General features: G+C 42.0%; 1 protein-coding gene across 5 annotated transcripts in view; it reads right to left on the bottom strand.

The window, feature by feature from the left end:
* Positions 1-17,539, bottom strand: part of LOC117762746 (cytosolic carboxypeptidase 4) — a 169,983-nt gene that overhangs the window by 88,612 nt on the left and 63,832 nt on the right. For all 5 annotated transcript variants that reach the window (XM_034587325.1, XM_034587329.1, XM_034587328.1 and 2 more), the window contains 4 exons: positions 13,081-13,197; positions 12,503-12,692; positions 7,810-7,888; positions 7,133-7,399 (listed from right to left, as the gene is read on the bottom strand). In XM_034587325.1, coding sequence (XP_034443216.1) covers positions 7,133-7,399; positions 7,810-7,888; positions 12,503-12,692; positions 13,081-13,197 — 653 coding nt within the window. The remainder of the gene's footprint in view (positions 1-7,132; positions 7,400-7,809; positions 7,889-12,502; positions 12,693-13,080; positions 13,198-17,539) is intronic.

Genomic DNA, 17,539 nt, shown 5'->3' with positions numbered 1-17,539 from the left:
CTGTTTTGAGTGCCTGTTCCTTTAAATGCTAATGAGCCAGCTCCCCCTCCCCCCTCTCCCCCCATGATTTTAAACGATATAAATTATCAAATATGCATCCCATACTTTGTATTCCCCTTCTGTTGTCCTGGAGTTTTAATTTTCCCAATCACATAATTAAATGTCCCCCTCTGCCCATCCACTACAAGCACACAAGCAGACAGACAGAGAGAGAAAGAGAGAGAGGGGGGGGGGGGGGTGGGGGGCTATGAAGACCATCATTTACCCCCGAACCCCGACATTCAATGGGTACAACAACAAGCGGAGAAAGCAGAATCGCGGGCTGACCTTATATATACAGTCTATGGGGCTGACCAGCGCGGAGAAATGCACGTCCCGTGTGAACAGCCAAGTGGCTGCGCGCTTGAGAACGGCGCTGCGCTGCCTCGCAGCCTCGCAGCGGCGCTTTCCGTGTCCGGTGTAAACCCGGCGTAATGAGTGGGGGGGCTCTGTGTGTTTGTGCCAGTGTTACAGTAGTGCTGAACACTGCGGAATTCTTCCACACTGCTGGCTGTGTGGCGTTGACACAAATTCCAGCTCACGCATGGGAGAGCGAGCGGTCGCGCCCGAGCAACTGCTGCAGCCTCCCAGTCCCAACGATCCAGACAAATGCCACATGTGAGTGAATCGCGGGCTGACCAGCGGAGAAATGCTCGTCCCGTGTGAACAGCCAGGGGGCTGCGTGCTTGGGAACGGCGCTGCGCTGCCTCGCAGCCTTGCTGCGTCCGGTGTAAACCCGGCGTAACGAGTGTGGGGGGACGGGGGGGGGGTGGGTGATGTGGGGGGTGGTGGGCCAAGGCCATGTAGGGAGACTTCCAATGCCTTGTTACGACACAAAATCCAGGAAGCTCAATCGAGTCACTCAAGCATGATGTTTCTGACTTAGAGGAACCATAACAAAACGCGCGAGTGTTTTTTCCCCAGAGTTTTTGGGTTGGTAGACATGCCAGATACCCACATTAACGTGTAGAAGCACTAACAAAGTGGAATTTGCATGCTATGTCCCCTTTAATACAAAGGATAAAGTGTGTTACTATGATATTTCAAAAACCTTGAAGAGCCATTGAAACCAGCTCGACAGGTCAGAATAACTTGGATAACTTGGCAGTAAAGATAGATGGATATAATGATAATAACTCATGGCAGTACAGGAAGTTGCAGAAGTTTCAATGAGAAGGAAGAGTTTGGGTCATTTCTGAGGTTGCACTGGTTAAACACATGAACTGCTCTTCAGCAGAACAGACTCTTTCTAACAACATCCACTTTGCTCATACGTTGGTGCTGTTTCTGCCAGCAATCAGCAAAACTGAAGTAATTTACACACAGATTAATTAAAACACAGAACAAAGGACTCTCTCATCTCAAATAACTTTCCACTCTATGCCAGACATTTTTAATTGTCAAACTCTATTGGCCTCTTGAAATCTTATCTCTTTCTAATCTTATCTTTTTGAGCCTACTCAATGACATCATTTTTTTCTGTAGATACTTACCTTACCTGAACCTAAGCCTATAATTCTAACCTGAACCGTAAAACCCCCAACCAGCCCTTTGAAGTTGTGAGGATGAGCAAAAAAGTCTTCACTTTCAAAAAACATCCTCATTGTTTAAGGTATCAGATAAACCAGACTTCTATATACATACATACAAATAGATAATGTAGATTGACATTATATATGCATGTAATAATATGAAAAAAATTATGTCTAATCTCAGTAAAATGCGTTTATGTAAAATAAATAAATGTAAATACATTTGATATTCAGTCCATTTTATAGAAAATTTGATGACCAGACAGTGGGGGCTGAGTCACAATATCTCAAGGAATTGTTACAATTCTATTTTATTTTTGATACCACTACTACACTGTGTTAAGTATAATTATGTTAGATTTATATCCTTGTTCTTAAAGTCATATATGTATCAAATCAAAGTTACCAGTTCTTATCATTTTATATGGTTTAAATTAAGTCAGTTGTATTCATAAAAAAAAAATCAAATCAAGTAAACAATATACACTTCAATAATGAATTTGATTATTTCTATTTCATCATATCAGACATAGACATGCATGCAAATCCCAGGTGATGATCTCCATCATAGCAGCAACATTCATAGAATCACTTACTCTTTAGCAAGTTCTCTTCAAATGAAAAGCACAAGTGGGCCTCATTTACCAAACTTTCTTAAGAAATTTCTTCTTAAAACGAACTTACACTGTATTAACGAAGATTTCTTATCTGGGATGGAAATAATGACGAGGAGATTACATATTTGGTCTATACTGCAAAAGATAACACCTTGAAGTGGAGAATATCCTGTCTCTCAAAAAAATTGCCCATATTTAGGTTTTACACACTGGTGTTTACATATTAGATGTGTCACATGTTCCATAGTTTTACCATTACAGCTTTTAGTAAAATGTTCCTTCCAAGTGTAGCCTGTTAATTCTGAAAGCTGAGTTTATTTCTGTTCTGAGACGAGAGATGGCTAAGGAGATGCACTGCACCCAGGTCTGAGGGTGCAGCAGAGCTCCCTGTGTGTGCACCGAGCGGGACCTGATCCTGAATATTGTATATTTTGTTATATTTATCCAATAGTTTGTATAGCCCAGTGTGGCAGTCGACCATGCCACAGGGCTCTCACCACAGCAGCCATTCGGTGCTCTCCCAGCCCCCTCACCTCCACATACCCCCATCACCAAATTAAGGCCAGGGAGCCATCCGGCCTGACCTACTCCCCCTCCCCACAGACCAGGAGTGGAAGCCAGCCCACCCACTGAGGCTCTCTGGAGGTCGAGCAGGTGGGCGTCGCGCGCAGCATCTCTCCGGAGGCCGGGCAGGTGGGCAACACCGCACGGGCACCCTGGCAACAGGAACAGGGCCTGCAAGCTTCGGCACCAGGCTGCACCTGCCCGGTGCGGCAGGTGGGAGCAGGAGCGGACCCCGACCGGGCGAGCAGACGCTCCATCAGAGTCGTCTGCCTCTCCGCCTGCCTCCAAAGCGCCTCCAGCCCCGTCTGCTCTCCGCTATCTGCTTCCGGTACGCGGCCAAGAGGTCCAGCGCCATCCTCACCAGCGCCATCTCTGCCTCCCGGTCCGCGTCTCTGGCTGCGTGGAGCCCCACGTTGGGCGCCAGTGTTGCAGTAGACCATGCCAAGGGGCTCTCACCACAGCAGCCAGAGATGTACCATTCAGGTTTTAGCACCTTGTTTTAAATCCAAACATAAATTCAAAAGTCAAACTTAAATGTCCTGAGCTTTTCAGCTCAGTGTCTCTCCCACGTTTCTCAGTGTCGCTGAGAGTCTGTCCGTGTCTCTGAGTCCTTCCTGTGTGTCTGAGTGTCTGTGAGGCACCTCAGTTGCTGCCTTTTAAGTGTGAGGGTCAATCAGCTAACAGCTCTCACCTGTGCTGAATGATCCTCTGTGGTGCAGGTGAAGGTGTTCTCCCAGCCCCCTTACCTCCACATACCCCCATCACCAAATTCAGGCCAGGGAGCCATCCGGCCTGACCTACTCCCCCTCCCCACAGACCAGGAGTGGAAGCCAGCCCACCCACTGAGGCTCTCTGGAGGTCGAGCAGGTGGTCGTCATGCGCAGCATCTCTCCGGGGGCTGGGCAGGTGCGCGACGCCGCACGTGCGCCCTGGCAACAGGAACAGGGCCTGCAAGCTTCGGCACCAGGCTGCACCTGGGGCCTCTCCGCCGACAAGTGACCAGGTACAGGGCCTGCAGGAACAGGAGCAAGGTGTTTGTGCCTCACCGCTGACCTTGGAGCAGGGACAGGAGTAGGGGGCGTCGGCTTCACCGCCGACCTCCTTGCAGGAGCAGGGGGCGTGGCTTCACCGCCGACCTTGGTGCAGGGACGCCGGCTTCACCACCGGCCTCGGTGCAGAAATAGGAAGGGGCGTGGAGAAAGGAGCATTACCCGGAACGTAACATGCTGCCTTTTAAGTGTGAGGATCAATCAGCTAACAGCTCTCACCTGTGCTGATTGATCCTCTGTGGTGCAGGTGAAGGGTGCTCTCCCAGCCCCCTCACCTCCACACCCATATTCACAAATCACAATTTGTCTCATAGGGCTTTAACAAGGTGTTACATCCTCTGTCCTTAACACTCAACAGGAGTTAGGAAAAACTACCAAAACAAAAAACACATTTAAATTATTATTGTTCCTATAAAGGGGGAAGGTTAGAAACCTCAGAGAGAGCCACATGTAAGGAATCCCTCTCCCAGGAGGTACAGAAGTGCAATAAGTCAAATTTGTTTAAGAACAGTGGCAACAAAAAGAGGAAAAACCACAAGTGCTGCTACTCCAGATCAGGGCAGAAGAACTCGCCACTCCTCACTCACTTTGCACTTAAACATTTGACAACAAATATAATAAGTTATTAGTACCTGTCCGGTACTTGAAGTCTACTTTATGTTTGTTTGATTCACTCGAGAGTTTGAGGCACATTTAAACACATTGAAAATAAAATTTCAACATTTTAGGCACACACAGTTCACCTGCTACACACAACATGACCAGCGGCCACGACACAAAGTCTTGCCAGCAGATTTTGTAACAGCAGGAAACAAACAAGCTTTCCCCAACTTTCCCAGCCTGGCCCATCCACAAGGAATTGCAAGCGTAGAAAGTAACACACTAGGTGTCTCTTCCCTCCAAATCAGTAACACAACATGGCTGGAATGGTGCAATGGTGGAATGAGCTCCCCAATGACATCAGGACAGCAGAAAGTCGCAAACTAAAAACACACCTGTTCCGACTATACCTTGAATAAAAGTTGAACCTAACAATTTAGTAGCACTGAAATGGCACTTACTTATAGCACTTTGTAGTTTGGCTTTCTTGAAGAAATAGTATTTTCTTGATTCTTGTTGGTCTGGGTTTGTACCCTCATGGTTAAAAGCACTTATTGTAAGTCGCTTTGGATAAAAGCGTCAGCTAAATGAAATGTAATGTAATGTAATGGCTAATCAAGCTAGGCTAAGCACTGGACTGTTGAATTTTATCAGGATGTTTGTATAGTTGGAGTTGAGTCGCAATCATTACCTCAGCCTTGCCTCACAAAGAAAACTCACCCCAAATGTGCTGCCTATCTTGGCCACCAGCAGCCCTAAATGGCAGGCAAACAACACTCATCCTCCGGTAAATCAGTGCAAATATGACACGTTCGGCTGAGCCTCTGCCCCATGCAGTTGCAGCTGCTTACACTACTCCTTTCAATGCTACTCAGTTACTCTAATACAGACCTCCCCACCATCGTCACTTTTTAACACCTCCCTAACCAGCACTCACACACACACACACTGAACTTGCATGTGTTTCCCAGGCTAAAGGTGGTTAGTTGATGCAAAATAACTTGGTCCTTCTCAAATTGCTGTAGACAGCTATCACCTACTTTGAATTCAATTAAAGTTTCTACAGACAGCTGCTGTGCTCAACTGTTTCTCCTAGCGGATATCCTCTACGTGAAAGTGGAGAGCAGAGCCTTGACCCTCTTCACTTCACTGCCCCTACCATTGGTTCAGATATGTGGATGACAGCTCGGTCAAAATCAGAACATAGAAAGTCGAAGCCCTCTCAGAACACGTCAATCTAGTGAATGGACACATTCAATCTGTGAGGATGTCAGAGGAAAGTGTCTGTAAATGTACAACTCCTGAAGATACCATGACCTGGAGCTCCTCTCCATCAGTTCCATGAATTATTAATCTGGGGATACATAACTCCCACCAATTTTGGTGACAATTGTTGGGACCTGGTATTTGTGAACTACAGTTCAGCCTACATGTATAGTCAAAGCCTTCAAGCAGGCCTGCCTGGAGCAGACTGCTAAAACCTTCCAAAGGCAGCGACGCGAGAGCCTGCCTAAGAACTTCAGCACAAGAGCTGCATAGCACAGCTGAACCACAAAAACAGGAGCCACAAACCAGCAAGACGACTTCACTGGACATCGAACAGCCTTTTTTCCCTTTTCATGGATGGGTAACACATCTGGGCTTAATAATTATACTAGTCTAAGCAAAGACTGTTTATTCCGATTCCGTGTGATGTTTTGATTTGTGTTGCTGTGATATTTTGGTTATAAGTTATTTGAAAGTTAATGTTAGTTATGTTATGCTCTTCACAGTCTTTCTTTGCATGCAACTAGCTACTTTCTCTAACCTGGCACCAACACACACACACACACACATATCTCCCCACACATCTCTCTGACCCCCACCACATGTCGTAAACATACCAGGGGGGATGGTTTATTGCATTCATAGTGGCCAGCCGCCATTTTTAAAGCACACTCACTCACACAGACACACAGATACACACACGCATATTCACATACATATTTTTATATAGTAAGTACACCTTTAGTAATTTGTGTTTTTATACTTTATTATCTTCATAATAAATGTTTTTCTTTCACAAATGTTTTCATTAATGTTGCATAAGTGTGAATTTTGCCAACCTCTACACTGTCAAGAACTCTATATCCTTCAACTTTGCTAACTATCTATATGGTAATTTTGGTTATAGTTATTAATTTAATTGTTAATCAGAGTTCCAAATTTGTAGTTAGTACTTTCATGAGACTTCAATATATCAAGATGTCAATATATCTTTTCCCTTCCTTTGAAGTGTCGTGCCCCGAGGTAACTTTAATCAATTAAAGTTATTATTCAATATTAATATTTTTAATATTAATATTCAATATTTTTTCTGATAACCAAATTTATTGAATGCCGAAAGGCACACCATTTAATGGTGTCACGTTTAATGTATCAATTGCACAACCCAATCCATACATGTCTTTCCGTTATTTTATACACATACACAGCCAGAACTTAGAATTTGCACGCATATACAACATATTACCAAGGGGAGCAGAGGCTCATTAGCATTTAATGGAACACACCCATAAACAGGCCATTCTGAACAAGGTTCTTCACATAGAGTTGAGAGGGGTGTCGTGGTACTTCATCTCTTTCGTATTTTGACCAAAGTATAACACAGATAGTTTAATAAGACCAAAAGAAACTATGCCAAATGTGGACAAGGGATATAATCTATTTTGTTTTAATGAGCACGGAGTACCTCTGTATGTTGGGTTTGCGAGGGACCATGGGTTCATGTCTTGCTGGAGGGACATGACCCCAGAAATCAGGGAAAGGTAGGATGCTGAACCCTGGAATAGACTTGGTTTGAGTGGCTACAGCACGATACAGCTGGGGTTCATGGTGCGGAATACAGGCTCCATGTCTCTTCAATAACATGTCTATCATGGTACAATGGGGGAACTCTTCTCCTCCCTCCTGCTCTTCAACTTGTTCATTTCCTTTAAGACCTGGGGTGGCTTCTACCCTATGAGAAAAAAGCAATAATAAGATCAAACCCAGCATCATAAAACAAAGTGAAGGTCATACTGACTAAAGACTCTATTATTACAATAATATGAGAGACTGACTGAGAGGTGACCACAGGAATGGCACATCACACAAGGAAATTATTTAAAAGAAAGTCAGTGTACAGACAGGTCAAATATTCCTGGGCTTAACTTACATAGAATATTCATGCAGGGTTAATTCTGTTTAACGTGGGTCAAAAGATCTGGCCATTTCGGTCAGGTAATGTCTAGGTAAGGTCAGGGTTGCAGTGCCTGACTGTCAAACACGTTATCAACATATGTGTTCTAAAGTAAACTATAGAGTTATCATGCAGCATATTATAAACCTTAGTCCAAATACACATACAAAGAAAATACTTTGATGTACCTCAGCTCTCTAACTGTAGTCCTACAGCCAAGGATGCTGCTGTGACAGAGAACGTCAGGGGTCTCTAACTGGGCAGCACCTAGAGAAAAAGAAAAAATACCTTATTTTAAATTACACTTTTTAAGAAAGTTAGGAAATCAATTAGAAATAATGAAAAAAGGTGCTCAAATTAAAAGGTATTTTTATAAGGGTTTTGTCAATAAGTGACCATGAGCAATAAATGAAACCACACTTGACTGATAAATATATTTGAACTGAATTTAGCCAAGGATGGGTCGCAGGAATTAAATGCATAGCTGCACAGTATGTACTACTGACAACCAATCAACAATAGAAATGGATGGTTGGGTGGAAATCCGTTGGAAAAGACAATAACAGTTAAACATCATTTTAACGACAGTCTTTGAAGATATTAGCCCAACCCAGGAAAACAAATTCATATATGTGTGTTCATGCTAATTTGCAATATATCTGCAAGATGATGTATTCACAATCTCCATTTCAGATGGCCTCAGCTCCTCCTCCTCTCTGTTATAAATGAAGTTTGTTGGTCCAAGTTTCATTCGAGTTGGGGTTTCTCAGCACCAAGGTTCTCTTGTCCTAACTCCAGACAGATTATCCTAACCCTAACCCTTCACATCTTTCCTTGACCTCATGATGTTTCCCATCAGGGTCAAGGAATAATGGTTTGGTTCAACCCCTGCCAAAGTTGTATTTTTATTGTGTAGTGAGTGTGATCAAGATTATGGATACACAGACATAGTAAGACACAGTATCAGGACAGGAGATTCTCCACCCAATAAACAGAGAGCATCACCCATCATATCACTTCAGAGATAGACAGGTAAGTTCAGCAGCTCCTTTCACAAGAAATAATTGAGGAAAGTTGTAGCGCCAGGTCTTCCCCTGCTGTTCTTATTAGGAAAAAAAGATGGGAGTGACAGATTCTGTATTGACTCAGGGAAAGTTGAATGCAGCCACCATTGTTTACATTCGCTGAAGCTCATCGAGATAACTCAATGATCAACTCCACCAACTCCGTGTTGACGACGGGAAGGAATAGAGAGGCCGAGCACTCTGTCAGAAAACCTCCGTAACTGCCATGTCTTCAAAAACCTTTTAGCCCACATAAGTGAAATGGGTTTCACTCGAGTGTGCACTAATGCTGAATGTAGGTGAAAACTCTTAAGGCCACCATTATGGTCCTTTGGGGAGGACAGGGAGACAATGTTTGAGCTCTTTGAAAGTGAGCTGAGCTCCTCAGTCTTGGCAGCTCGACAAAATCAGAATTTGTCTGATAGGGCTTAGAAAGGAGTGACATCCTCTGTCCATAACCCTCAACAAGAGTAAGGGAAAACTACAGAATAAACCCCATTAACAGGGGTAAAAAAACTAGAAACCACATGTGAGGGATATCTCTCCCAGGACAAAGGATTCGATATGGGCCCCAAGATACTAGGGACATGCACCTAGGTCTGATTAACCTGTGGTGGGCCTGCCTGAGAAGAGGGTGTCTTGTGATTAAAACAAGACACCTAATGGCGCTGGTGGTCACTAACATCCACTAACTTCAACTGTTGGTAGGCAATCATTAGTGTGGTAGAACATTCAAGGGATATTCTGCATCTTGTCCTCTGTTCTAAAATAGGAAAGTGCTTAGTCCCTAACATCCGCTGGCGGCCGCTTACACCTTCTAACATCTAATGTTAGTTGGTAACTTAAATTATCCAGAAGACCTTCAAATGTAAAAGGGATATTCACCATCTTGTCGCAGAAGTGAACATGACTGTGCTCTCAGGTACACAGAGCACACAAAGAAGTGTGTAAGACTGCAACTCTGCTTCCTGGTCTGAACTCTGGGTTGTCAGGCTGTCTAAAGAATTTTGTCAAATGTCTACATATGAGAGTTCCATCCAAATTGGGATGAATGCCATCTCAGACAAAGTTTTCTGAAGAAAGTTTGCCAATTATCTACCAAGCTCAATTTCTTTTCTGGACACCATCCGCACATGTCATTGAAAAAACATTTATCCTTAGCCAGAAGTTTTGAGTAGGATTCAATGTTGCCTGCTATGGCCCCCAAAATACATAACCTCAGTTACCTTCTCAGTAGGTGTCTATGGGGTGACCTATTTGAAATTAGAAACTTCCTTTCATATTTTTATCTTAAACCTTGTACAATTTTGCATACAGTTTTACAAACAGACTCATACGATTTAGCAAATGCTTCTAACTTCAGAAACGTGTATAAATGACCCACATAAACATGATGGATGCGACTTGTGCATATTTAAGTTAACGTGCGAGAGGATAGCAAATTAGCATAGTTAACGCCCCAATAATACCATCTATTGCTATGCTTCCTGCACCATGTCAGGAAGTGTTCACTCATCAAGAAATATAATTAACTTCATGACTTGCTCTGCTTGTTCTTTGTATGTGAGTTTTTGTTTGTGGACGAGCATGCACTGCATACTGTATATTGTATCACCATAAGCCGTCATTTATGCTATCAACAATCACAAGGTAAATGGTAAATAAGGTAAAAAAGATATATGCTGTTGAAGTTGAAGACGAGGCTGAGAGGCCCCTGATGACATAGGTTGTAGCAGAAAGGAGAAAACTAAAAGGACAGAATGGCCCTTTACTCCTCAACAGGAAAAGGAGGGGCGAGGGAGATGATAAATGGGACACACCTGTGAGCCAGAGAGAAGAGGGAAATTCAAACAAAGGCAGCATGGAGTGGAAGCATGTGAAGTGAGAGCAAATGTAGGAAGGAGATCATAAAAAAGATAAACTAGTTTTCTGGAAAGCATGATCCCAGAACCCGCTGGATTTATTTCACAATCGTCCTGGACCATGAGGCAAGAAAGCTGATCCCTGGAGCCTGAAGTGGATTTAAAAAAACCATCTAACCTGCTCGGATTGGAACGTGATTCCCTCTTTCCTGGATGAACCAAACAAGCTAAGTCTCCCTATTGAAACTCTCCTGGCTTCACCGAATTCCCTTGGCCTCTAGAAACTTCACCCCTCATCTTCCCTCTACCTGGAGATTAAAGGACCGCCATAAAGAACACACATTTCCCTCACTTTACCTTTTCATTGGACCCTAACTCCCCTCTCCAACACCCACACACATATCCCTCTTTACAAATCGAATTATGAACTGAATGGCATATTATATACAAACGGTTTTGTTCCTGAACACTCTCTCCACACACACAATCTCACACTTGATCTGAACTCGACCTATACTCATCATGAACTCTTAATGGAAGCTTCTTTCATATGTTTATTTGATGGACGGTTAATTGTTCTTATTTGGAAATTAATTTGTTTGCATTGATTACTGGATATTTTGGTCAAAATGAGTTCTTTGTCTGTTTATCAATCATACCTATTTGATTTGATTGTTAACTTGATTGAATAATTCAATTGAATATATATTGATTAACCGAATTGATTGTTTGTGATTTCTTTTTCTTTGATGCCTTTTGTAGTTTGGTAAATAAGCTATCCGGGTTAACTCTCTTACCGGGAGATATTACAATTTTTGACAGGTGAAGAAGCCCTGTCTGGCGCCCAACTCTTTTATTTTTTCAATTTAGAAAACCTACGCTGCAAGGTGCAGCATAGATCTTTGTGCTGGGGCTGAGTTATGGACAGCCCAGGCTCAATGTAACATCTGCTGAGGACCATAATAAAGTGGGGACAGTCAGATGCTTATCCTCTGACTGCTGAAGCCGTGGAAAGATTTTTGTAGGTTTGTCGATTGTTAACATTCCAAGGCTTTTTGAAAATCGTTATGCGAGTTAACAGAGTTACACTTGAATATATAATTAACATATGGACACAGAAATAAATCAATGCTGAATTGGAAAATGAAATGTATTTCTATAGAGAGCTTTTCCAGTCTTATCGATCACTCAAAGCACTTTACAGTACAAGTCACATATACCCAATCATGCACATATTCATAAATCGCCATTACATGCATTTTCTCTCACACAACATTAAAACATGGTCAACACAGCTGTCAAGTGTAATTTGAGGTTCAGTATCCAAGAACACTTCATATTGATGACTGGAGGAGCTAGGGATCAAAGCACCTGGTTAGTGGATGACCCTCTCTGCCTCCTGAGCCAGAGTCACCAACATGCATAAATAAATTTAGAAATTCAGAAATAATGTAGATGTAGAAATATTTAACAAAATTTTGGAACAAATGTGGAAATATCAATAGTTGGATGTTGTTTGTTTTAACATCTGCTACATAACTTTCATGCATTGTAGCTAGTCATTTCCTGTTTTTCATTCACTCTGATCATGGACTCCAGCATCACTTCCTCCCATTGTTCAGTTTTCCGCCACTGCACTCATGACACCTGCACCTCATCACCAAACAGTCACCCAGTACACACACTGCTTCCCACCCCAATTGTGTGATGTTGCCTCTGTGCACGCTCGTGGTTTTCCTAGTGTTGCTTCTAAATGTATGACTTTTGTCTTGTTTGTGGATATTTTGCCTGCTCCCTTTGGATTTGTCAGCTTGTATTATTGGAGTGTTTGCCTGTGCATGGCCTTCACTGGTTTTAGTAAAGACCTTGACTTCTGCCTTATCCCTTGGCTTCCTGAGTGTTTTCTGCGTATGAGTGTCTTGGTTCCAGCATTGTTTCAACACTTTCATTCTGACCTGTTGTGTTTTCCTTTGTGGAGGTTTCTGTCTCTGACTGAGAGCCTGAAGAGGAAGTGGACAACTCATTGTTGGAATCACCCTTCTTTCTGTCCATCCTGGTGGAGTGAGGGGAGAAAGTGTTGAGCAGCACAGCTTCCTCATCTGATGATGGTGAACTCTCCTCTGGCTCTGAACTAAGATTCAGTTCCTGGGAGACACGCATGTTATTTTACAGTCAATTTAATTAAACATTTTGCAAAATCACAGCATACAATATCTCATTCTTAACTAAATAATGACTAACAAATCTCACACAAGTCAGTGATGATGGGCTTGAGTGTTATGGGTTTCACTTGTTACCTTGTTACCTACGAACTCCTCTTTCTGCATCCTAGACATCATCCCCACCAAACTGCTCAAGGAAGTATTTTCTGTCAGCCCTGTTATTTTGCAACTGTATAACAATTCTCTGGCCTATGACAGTTTTCCTGACAGTTTTAAGCATGCAACTATTTTGGAGGAACTGCGGAGTTCCCAACTGCGAAGTGCATGTCTAAAAGCAGCTAGATATAGACACAAACACACACTTGCATTACCTTAAAGTCATGTGAGAGTTCAGGACACAGGTGGCCATACTGTGGCAGCAGCTCTATAGGTCTGTCTAGGTCCGGACGAAGACAAAGTCTGTTCACGTCTGTCTCCAAGTCATCATCCTTGATAGAGGAATGCACACACACACACACACACACACGTACAGATGTGTGTGTGAGGAAACAGATGGAGGGAAACATACTTTCAGATTTAAACAAGGACTAGTTTGATTTATAAGATGTACACTGTCAGTATAAGCTTGCCATTGGCCAAGCATCACAGGCAAAATTCTTATGTGATGCCCCTTCGCTTCCTGCCTGTTAATGTTTTGAAAATTTCCCTTACTACTAGAAGCAATAATCTCTGAGCTACAACCCCAACGTAAACACTTAAAATGGCAAGTTTTCACACAGTCAATATATCTCTTTTGTTTTTTGTAAAGAGAATTTGCCATTTTAATGAGAGTGCACTCCTCATATGCAAATGCTCCACAAAAAAAGTTTTCCAAGACACTATTTTGTAGAGGCATCTGTGCGCCTGAACTACGAAGCTGGTTCAACCTACTCAGCTGTAACTTGGGTTAACAAAGTCTGAGTTGAGAAACCCTGGTTCAGTGGATCGGTGTTAAACGGTACTACAAAGCTGGTTAAGATGTTGGTCTGCTAATCTGTGTTAATGTCCATGTGCATAAAGGGGGCATGTTTTGCAGTGCAAACCTGTGCACCATATTTCACAGAGGAAGAGTGCAGGTTGATTCTGAGCGGATATGAAGATATTAAATAAAGTTTAATTGAGAAATGTGACACTGACAATGAACAGTCAGGAGGTTTATTAAAATACATTACTTAATTCATAAAAGCAGTGTTTTTGTCACATATGTTAATGTCATATGACATGTAAGTGCACAACGGGGATGAAACCGCTCGCACCTTTTGGATAGAAGACGACTTCTCTACCGCCTGAGCCACAGCCACTCCCATAATGTGATCCTAACCATATGAATGATGCATCAGTATGAATATGTAATGCACAAGTGAAGCTTCCTTTTAAGTAATTAGACTTGATCCACCTATAAAAAGTGACATCTCTTTTTATTTTTGCAAACATGGATTAAAGATCTCAAAGGGCATATACGAAGAACAAAAAGTTCCAAATTCGCTAATGCAGATCAAACACGGAACCATATTCACTGTCCACATGTATCCAGTCTAAAGTTTGTCTGTCATGTTATGTTCATAAACATCTGCATACAAGATTCACTGAATTAAACTTTATTAACTCTATTTCTTTTCTTTTTTACTGTATTTAAACACAGCATCTAAAACAGTGTATAAAGATTACAGATGCTGTAGGGTTGCATTTCTAATAAAATTATCTACGGAGTAAAAATTACAGTTAATGCTGTGATATGTCTGTTTGCCTTTTATGGCACAAAGTATAACAAAAAACACAGGAACAGTAAGTCTGAATGATAGCTTTATTTAGTAGTTTAAAATATATTATATAAATGTACATAGTTCATAAATTACAGGAAATATTACAATAAAGAGATGAAATTATGATAAAGAGATAAAAATGTCAGGTGACAAAATAGCGAGTCGCAGAGTTTGACAGTGAGGACAATACTCCTGTGAGTGACATTAGAGACGTCCGATCCTAGAAGAAACTGAATTCACTCAGATGAGAATCTATATATTTCATATTGAAAATGATTTGGGGGGGATCAGCAGATTCGGATCATCTTTAAGGAATAGAGGGCAACACAGATTTAACCATGAACAAAATCTGCTCAGAGCAGTTTTAGGTTGCCGTGTAAGTTGTCATGGCAGCATACCTCAGGTTCAAACTTAACCTTCTTTTGTAGTACTGGTTAACCATTAAGTTAATCCCGACTTCGTGAAGTTGCCCTAAGCCAATGACCTCGCTTCATAGTACAGGCCGCTGGTCTTAGCATACTCTGAGGTAATTGTTATTGGTTTAAACAATTACAAACAGTCATATGCCTTCTCCTAATCCAGAAAACACATCTAGACTGGGTGGTCATACTCCCATGACTCCTGCAGCATGCCACCAATGGTAAAAAGCTGGTCCACAGTTCCACAGCCTGGAAGGAATCCACATTGCTCGCCCTGTATCTGAGGTTCAGCAATTGGCCAGAACCTCCTTTGTAGGACCCTGGAGTAGATTTTCCCAGGGAGGCTGAGACGTGTGATCTCTCAAGCACACCCTCCAGTCCCCCCTTTTGGAAATCGGAACCACCACCCCGGTCAGGTACTGTTCCCGACCTCCACGTGACATCGCAGAGGAATGTCAGCCTCGATAGCCCAACAACATCCAGAGCCATCAGTATCTCAGGGCAAATCTCATCCACATCAGGGAAGCTTCTTAATTACCATGGCAACCTGTGCAGGGCTTTTGGTTGAGGCTTCCCCCGAGTCTTCAGATTCTGCGTCATCCACAGAGGACCTGTAGGGCCGGTTCAAGAGCTCCTTAAATTGCTCCTTCCACCGTCTGATGATGTCCCCAGTCCGGGTCAGCAGTTCACCTTACACCAACATTTCCAAAATCAGGCAAGTCCTGTCTCAAGAGAATCAGAACAATTTGCCCATGCCTTTCTTATATCAATACTTGATTATTGTAATTCCTTATAGACCCTTTTACAGTTTGTAAACAATGATGACATACGTTAGCTGCGCGAGCATTGTGGCAACAGAAGTATGGCAGAATTCAATAGCTTGTCAACCCATGCAAGGGCATTAACCACTAAAGTTTGCAAAAGTTACCTAAATAAGTTGACTTTGAAAAATGGTGACTGACTTCCAGATCCATGTGCTATTAGTGAGTGGGAAGAAGACATAAGCAAGTGGCCCAATATTCAGTGGCCAGATATATACACATTTAGTGGAGAAACCTAGCGTGTACACCAGGGAGAAATTATGACCCTACAAGTCTCTGATGCTTACCACTATGTTTTCTGCGGTCATGTTCAGAACGTGAAATATCAATACATAGAGTTTTGTGTCCTGACATTGGATGTCCTTGCCAGCCAAAGACAAGAACACAAGGCCGCTATGTATGAGGCTTGGATTATACACAACAAACCAGATTATTGTATTAACTATTATATATATATATACACTACCGTTCAAAGGTTTGGGGTCACCCAGACAATTTCGTGTTTTCCATGAAAACTCACACTTTTATTTATCAAATGAGTTGCAAAATGAATAGAAAATATAGTCAAGACATTGACAAGGTTAGAAATAATGATTTTTATTTGAAATATTAATTTTGTTCTTCAAACTTTGCTTTCGTCAAAGAATGCTCCATTTGCAGCAATTACAGCATTGCAGACCTTTGGCATTCTAGCTGTTAATTTGTTGAGGTAATCTGTAGAAATTTCACCCCACGCTTCCTGAAGCACCTCCCACAAGTTGGATTGGCTTGATGGGCACTTCTTGCGTACCATACGGGCGCTTTGAACCACGAGATAGATCAAAGTACCCTTTGTTCTCCATTTCCTTTCGGTCAAACCACATGGTTGCACCGCCATTTTGTATTTAGTAACACCTCGTGTACGACTTCGTACGCCATTTTAGATTTCGCAACACGACACCACTTGTACGACGTCGGACGCCATCTTGTCTCCATCTTCCTCGTACACACACACACGCACGCACGCACGCACGCACACACACACACACATACCCACCTCCAGGTATACACATTGGAGGTATTACATATGTGTTACGATTGTGATAGATGCTTGTGGTGTTTTATCTTTGATATAGTGGGTTTTGCTGTGATAATAGTCATTGGTTGATGTCTTAAATAAATCCCCTTTGTAATTAAAGTACCGGTATTTTTGTGATTCTTTGTGCATATGTATGTGAATACAGCTGGATTATGACTGCCTGTGCTCGAACTTAAAACCTTCACTGTTCATTATATAATCATTAATAGCAAATATTGAGATTTCTAATTGAACTTTTCAGACTATGAGACTGATCTTTATCGACTGATTGTTGGTCCCTGATACCAGGGTGGTGCCCCGTCTTTGATAAATTATAATTACAACTTTTATTATTCTTAATTGATAACTATCATTTTTAATAAATAATTGTATTATTTTAATTAAATAATTTTATTATTTTAATAATCATATTTTATGATTATTGAAAATTAGCCAACATCCAGTCTACCTACTATTGCACAACAATATATATATATATATATATATTTATAAAATTGCATGGCAGGCTAAGTAATATTTTGTGTTGCTGGCTTGGTGGGCGGTGACCACATTCGCCTGTATAGGTGTTTATTTAACCTGCGCGTAGTCTTGCAGGCAGGTCGCTATAGTATGTTTACTTTACACAGTGTGTATTTCAGCTCCGACACACACGTATGTTGTAATAAAGTCATGTATTGTTATTGTGCCTTATAAAGACCAGTTATAAGCTA

The sequence above is a fragment of the Hippoglossus hippoglossus genome, chromosome 6 (genome assembly GCF_009819705.1).
Source record: "Hippoglossus hippoglossus isolate fHipHip1 chromosome 6, fHipHip1.pri, whole genome shotgun sequence".
Taxonomy (NCBI): Eukaryota; Metazoa; Chordata; class Actinopteri; order Pleuronectiformes; family Pleuronectidae; genus Hippoglossus; species Hippoglossus hippoglossus.
The sequence above is the reverse complement of the archived record's forward strand: the minus strand, read 5'-3'. Positions and strand labels throughout refer to the sequence as shown.